The following is a 6,555-nucleotide window of genomic DNA, read 5'->3' on the forward strand; positions in this document are numbered from 1 at the left end:
CGACAAAAACAACTCATCCCCTCTCTGTAAACGAACTTGGCTCGAGTCAACAGACAGTGCGTCAACAAGGCAAGGAGAGAGACACCAACTTTGGCGTTATCAATTTTGGATGATACAGTGGCCCACGCATTGGGAATAATTTTCATTTTACGCCAACATTTATAAAGGAGTAAACTTGGTTTAAACTTGAAGCCAGGACACATATATCAGAAAAGAAACGGCAATATGCGTAAGTAGCCCTAAAGTATTCTCAAATCTCGTAGTTGTCTGTAGCCTTGGCTTGCACATGCCAAGCGATAAAGTGTTCTTAGGCTATTGACTTTTAGGCCTGTGCTACTTTAGTAACGTACGCGTTATTACGCATGGACAATACATTGCCAAATATTATGCTAAGGGAGTTATATCTCGACTAGACAACAACGACCGTGATAGACTTCTGTTTGGTATTCTTTTCGAATAGTAGGCCTATCCTATTCCGTTGAGAAGTTTGGATTGAAATAGTTCGCAACAGACATGTACGTTAATTTCTCAAATGAAATCAAAGCTGCTCTTTTTCATTTAACTTTATTTCAATGTTTTGTATTTTCAGTTGCAGAGGGCAGGGAAACGCCGGTCGCCATAGTGGTTGATACAAACAGCAGATCAGTCAATTTGATTGACCACAGTCGGCGACACCGAACTGCCTTTACCCGGGAACAACTGTCCCGCCTGGAGCAAGAATACCTCAAAGAGAGCTATGTTTCTCGACCGAGGAGATGCGAACTGGCGACAGCACTGAACCTCCCCGAGACCACCATCAAGGTAGCTTACCCTACTGCACACATGGAAATTCTAATTAAATGTCAAATTAGTTTTTACCTCTCTTCCTTGTTCATTTTTAGAGTTAAGCCTACACTTGGCATACTGACAGCCAAGCAGCCTGCCTTATGCAGGGGCCCTGACCAACTTAGTCACTTTAATATGCATATAAACGACATTTATCTCAACTATTTGAGGATTTTTTTAATGAATGACAAGGAACGCAAGGCATGACTTCAGAAATTAGGGAGTTTAGCAACAGCTTCTGGCATTTACATTTTTATAGATAGGGAGAGTCAGTTCAGGCTCCCGGACTATCAGTTTAACAGTGATGGTCCAACCTTACCTGAATGTAACCCAAACAAAGCACATTTGTGATTTATTATAGTGTGGGTCTACTGTAATTTATCATTGAGAAATGTGAAGCAGCCCAAGTTAAGTGGGCATTTCGGTTGGTCCCTCCTTCCTTCCCCTCTCATCCTCCTTTCTCTCCTCCCCCACCCCAGGTATGGTTCCAAAACAGGCGAATGAAGGACAAGAGGCAGCGTCACTCTCTCAGCTGGCCACACCCCCTGGACCCCAACCTGTGTGCCCTTATGGTGAGCCAGGCTGCAGCAGGCCTACCTTACCCCTTTCTCCCTCATCTCCCCCTGCACCTCTACTCTCACCTCGGGGTGGGGGCAGGTGCCCCCTCCGTTCCCAGCCCCTTCGCTGCACCCCTCAGGCCACTGGATCCCCTGCGCCTCTCTCACTCCCCCTACCCCAGGCCGGGTGGTCTACCCCCAACAACTCTCTACCCCCATTCCAATGTGATGCACAATCCCGCCACTTGCCCCTGCCCCCTCTGCCTCCACTGGGGATCAGACCAACTGTTCAAAGCCAGAGGCCTGACCGCGATTGGCCTGAATCGACCACGCAGTCCCAAAACGATGTCTGCCAGTCTGGACAGGAGGGAAGAGGTGCCTTTGCCCAGATGAAGTTTCCTGCAGTAGCTACCAGGAAATGACGATATGAAGTCAATGGTGGTGACGGTACATTGAGCACAATCACACGTCATGATCAGATAATCTGCCCTCCCTGGAGGAGTGCAATTTGATCCAGCTTTCCATGTTGTTGGAGCTCTAGATTTGCATGTGTCTGTCTATAATAACACAGCTGGGGTTGTTAATACTGTTTAATTTATTCATGTGAAATGCAACAACTTTCCAGATTGATGACCTTGAAACATTCCAGCCTAACACTGGGGATGACCTTGAGGCAATAAAAAAAAAAAAACGTTCCTTTTGTCGTAACTGCATTTTCTTTAGCTCCAAGAACGAGAATCTTCATTCTAACTGCTGATTCACTAAAAGGCAGAGGAGATCCAATTAGACATTGCAGGTGAAACAATATATTGACAAAATAATAATACTGAAACGTTTCAGTCATAAAAATTCACCTATTTCACTGTTTGCTCTGATAATCAAGTATGCATCTCAACACCCGAGAAATGGCTTTGCAGAAACTAGTGTTGCTCGAGTGTTTGTCTGATGTTTGCACTATTCTATTATCTTGTCTAGAATTGAAGAGAATGCATACGGTACCAGAATATGTGAAGGCGCAATGTGTACATAAGATTTTCTTTTCCACCTTTCGGAATATGTGATGAAATATTTTAGTTAATACATATTTATGAGAAATCTCTGGTTCAATATTTTAAAAGGACAAATTGTGATTGAGTACACTCGTTTGTATCAACAATGACCTATATGACTCTGTCGAGCATACTTTTACAAAGTAAATTAAATAAATAAACTCAAATCAATCTACATTTTCAATGTACTTTTGAATGGTTCAATTGCACACATAGAACATACATTATAATCATATAACTGTGTCTTATCTGATAACAGTTCCTTGGTCTAGGGCAGCAATACCTGTTAGACTTGTTTAGATTACTGTACGTGGTTCTTTGTCTGATTCAGCAGTAATCCCAGACAGACGGTAGACACAGAGGCTATCAATTACATTATTGCTATTTATTGACATTCAGGTGCCCTGTTATTATAGATTGTATTACACATTCAGAAGCTGCATGTTTTTACCAGGCTAAAAATAGAGCAATTATAGCACAGGCCAAAACATCAACAGATAGGAGATGGGACAGAATGGTTAACATGACTAATAGAAGCCCTCACCGATGTATGTCATAATCAAAGTAATATTATACTGTATGTCCGGGAATAAAACAAAATCAAAATATCCAACTCTCATTGAAGCTGAAAACAAATGGACACATTTGCAGCTGTGTGCCATTATGTAAAACTGCAAAGCACAACAACCCTCCACATCTCGTAAATGGTTAGTAGAGTGGTAATAAAATGTTTTGGACAGAAATCCCCAAAACAATGTTTGCAATGAAGCTCTGTTAACGTTGTAAAACAGAAACATGGATGGAAGAGTTCACCCTCCTCTGAGATAGACACAAAACCAACCAATTGGAACACAGCTCTGATAATCAGACTGGAGGTCTGGTTTACCAAGTTGACCATCAGGCCAACACACTCCGCTCCAACTCAACCTGTGCTGTTATCAAGAAGAACAGAACAACATTCTTTCTATACTGTAGTCCCAAACACTGAGTATCCATACAACCGTTTCTTTGCAAGTCTGTCCCTTGAAAAGGTGATAAACTGGGCTACTGGAAAACAAAGGTTGATCCTACTCCGCAAGTCTTAAAACTTGGCGAGGTCACCCTTCTCAAATGCAGATCAAACACCACTTTTAATGATTTACCTACAGGAGCGGTTTAGAATATATTACAGTATGTGTAAGAATGTTTTATTGCACGTCCTTTTTTGGAAGCAAGAACTTTCACAATGATATGGATACAGTTCACTGAAAAATCAATTTGGCACTTGAAGAACAAAAACAAACCAATAACTGCCGCACTATAAGCACTTGCTACTTACTGTATGGTACATTCCGTGGTGCATTAAGGTAACCGAATGAAGTTCAACGGAAGTTTTTAACCCTATGCTCGTTCAAATGAAATCAGTCTAGATTGATTGCTTTTATCTAAGCACTCATAATGACTGGGCAGATGATTTCTAAGTGCCAGCAGTGGCTTAGATAACCCTGTGGTCTTCACACCTGCACAGGTGCTTAACAAAGTATAGGGAGAGATTAGTCTGTCTGAATACAGCTTATGTTGGCGGGACACCAAGGGGAAGAGCAGCCATTTGTGAAGGCTATTCTGTCTAGGGTTCATCTCCACAGCTCTGTTGTGATCATGCGTTTGTCTGACTAAATATGACTGTCTATCAAGACCGTCGAGGTCACATTATATATAACAGTAGTATCAGCATTGGGAAAGGAACTAAAAAAAAAAGTTGTGCAATGGCAACAATATTGTATTAGAATAATAAATCATGAGTAGCCATGAGTGGTCATCGTGCCCTTGGATGAAATGACTGAATACATTTGTAAGCAGTTATTTCTTGCATAAATTAGTTAGCAATTTACCTTCATTAAAATTGCCTGTGAGGTGCAACCTGCAGGAATGGTGTCATCTTTTATAGGGACCAAAGGGGATGGAGAATTGCATTTCTGGAGGAGCCTCGCGGTCCTATCCATCTCGGTCACAGGAACAATGACGTACAAGGTCTCTAAGTCACCGCCCTTATGCATTATGGCCAGTCTGTCCTGGCGTAAGATACGAGTAAAAACTCTCGTGAAGCCCTGTTGTCTGAATCACAATCCCCTACCGTCTTCTTGACCAACGCTACTCCAGACCAGCTCAAAGCACAATCTCCAATTCAAAGAACAATCTCAGAGTTCGGAGCGCAAAGTCTTTTGTCTTTCATATGAACAGTGACTGAGGAATGAAGCGCTAGGGAACGGCCTCTGTAAATGCCATGGAAACACTAGATGGGAACAGACAGAGGGAAATCTCTTTCCCTCTGGAAGTCTGCATGGGTAATAAGATCAGACAGACACTGGATAGAAAAGCTCTCTAACTGGAGAACTATGGCCAAACCAAGCAGCGAAAGCAATGGCAGACAGTAAAATCTCTGCTTCCCGCCCTGCGTTTCTGCCTGTGTATGGGGAACGCCACTATGTGATATTTACAACATCCTGCTGCTGGACATGCTAACGACATGCTAACGTAGCCCCTGTCTCTTTCTCTTGTCTTAATAGCATCAACACCCACAATGCTCTGCAACCAGACTGCTTTCTATACCTTTACTTCCACATACAGCCTAATAGTAAGAGATTGTTTAAGGTCTGGATTGGTTCACAGCCAAGGCCTTGAAATGGCATCAAGTTAATACGGTATACTTTGTAAACCACCAGCCAAATTAGGAATTTATAAGTACTTTCAAATATACTTAATACTGCAAATATGACAGTAACGACAACTGTGTGACTTGACAAGAGATATATTCACAAAAAGCTGCTGAGGTGCTGGATTGTGTTTAACAACTAACGATAACTACATTCAATGTAATGTATCCAAATGGAGGCCTACCTTTTTTACTTTCAGCTACCAGATATCTTATTTTTTTTAAATGCTTCCCCTTGTGTTTCCCACTAATCCTCACAGCCAGCCAGCCAGCCAGCCAGGCAGTCAGTTCCACAAATGGGATATAAATACTGCGGTGGATAACCATCAGTGCTTCAGACTACAGGACAAGTTACAGCCTGAGCTATAAGCACCTGCTAGTTCAAGTTGAAATGATGTACCCACCTGTACATTTCAAAACACTGCTCTGTAAAACATTAATGAGTAGTAACAGATGCTGATATAGATGTTCAGACATTTTTGTTTATTTGATGAAAATATCACAGAGAGTAAACTGCTGTCTCTCTTGGTGGAATTGGTCACAATCAAATCAAACTTTATTTGTCACATGCGCCGAATACAACAAGTGTGGTCTTTACCGTGAAATGCTTACTTACAGTTGAAGTCGGAAATTTACATACACTTGGTTGGAGTCATTAAAACTTGTTTTCCAACCACCACAAATTTCTTGTTAACAAACTACAGTTTTGGCGAGTCGGTTAGGACATCTACTTTGTGCATGACAAGTCATTTTTCCAACAATTGTTTACAGACAGATTATTTCACTTATAATTTACTTGTTGACTGTGCCATTAAAGTTGACTGTGCCATTAAACAGCTTGGAAAATTCCAGAAAATGATGTCATGGCTTTAGAAGCTTCTGATAGGCTAATTGACATCATTTGAGTCCATTTGAGGTGTATCTGTGGATCAGCCAAGACCTCAGAAAACAATTGTAGACCTTCACAAGTCTGGTTCATCCTTAGGAGCAATTTCCAAACGCCTGAAGGTACCACGTTCATCTGTACAAACAATAGTACGCAAGTATAAACACCATGGGACCACGCAGCCGCCATACCGCTCAGGAAGGAGACGCATTCTGTCTCCTAGAGATGAACGTACTTTGGTGTGAAAAGTGCAAATCAGTCCCAGAACAACAGCATAGGACCTTGTGAAGATGCTGGAGGAAACAGGTACAAAAATATCTATATCCACAGTAAAGTGAGTCCTATATCGGCATAACCTGAAAGGCCGCTCAGCAAGAAAGAATCCACTGCTCCAAAACCGCCATAAAAAAGCCAGACTACGGTTTTCCACTGCACATGGGGACAAAGATCGTACTTTTTGGAGAAATGGCCTCTGGTCTGATGAAACAAAAATGGAACTGTTTGGTCATAATGACCATCAATATGTTTGGCGGAAAAAGGGGGAGG

The 6,555-nt window shown here is 41.9% G+C and overlaps 1 protein-coding gene across 1 annotated transcript; it reads left to right on the forward strand.

Moving 5' to 3' along the window:
- The first annotated feature begins 225 nt into the window (after positions 1-225).
- On the forward strand, positions 226-1,817 carry LOC129833904 (homeobox protein XHOX-3-like). The gene is made up of 3 exons (XM_055898736.1): positions 226-229; positions 590-801; positions 1,305-1,817. Exons 1-3 carry the CDS (start codon positions 226-228, stop codon positions 1,773-1,775), a joined length of 687 nt encoding a protein of 228 aa, XP_055754711.1. The 3' UTR covers positions 1,776-1,817.
- The last annotated feature ends 4,738 nt before the right edge of the window (positions 1,818-6,555 follow it).

The sequence above is a fragment of the Salvelinus fontinalis genome, chromosome 34 (genome assembly GCF_029448725.1).
Source record: "Salvelinus fontinalis isolate EN_2023a chromosome 34, ASM2944872v1, whole genome shotgun sequence".
NCBI lineage: Eukaryota > Metazoa > Chordata > Actinopteri > Salmoniformes > Salmonidae > Salvelinus > Salvelinus fontinalis.

What these genes read in the sequence shown, in the direction of transcription:
- LOC129833904 (XM_055898736.1), top strand. An exon ending in TCCCCGAGACCACCATCAAG is followed by an intron (nt 802 to 1,304) that starts GTAGCTTACCCT and finishes CCCCCACCCCAG; the next exon opens with GTATGGTTCCAAAACAGGCG.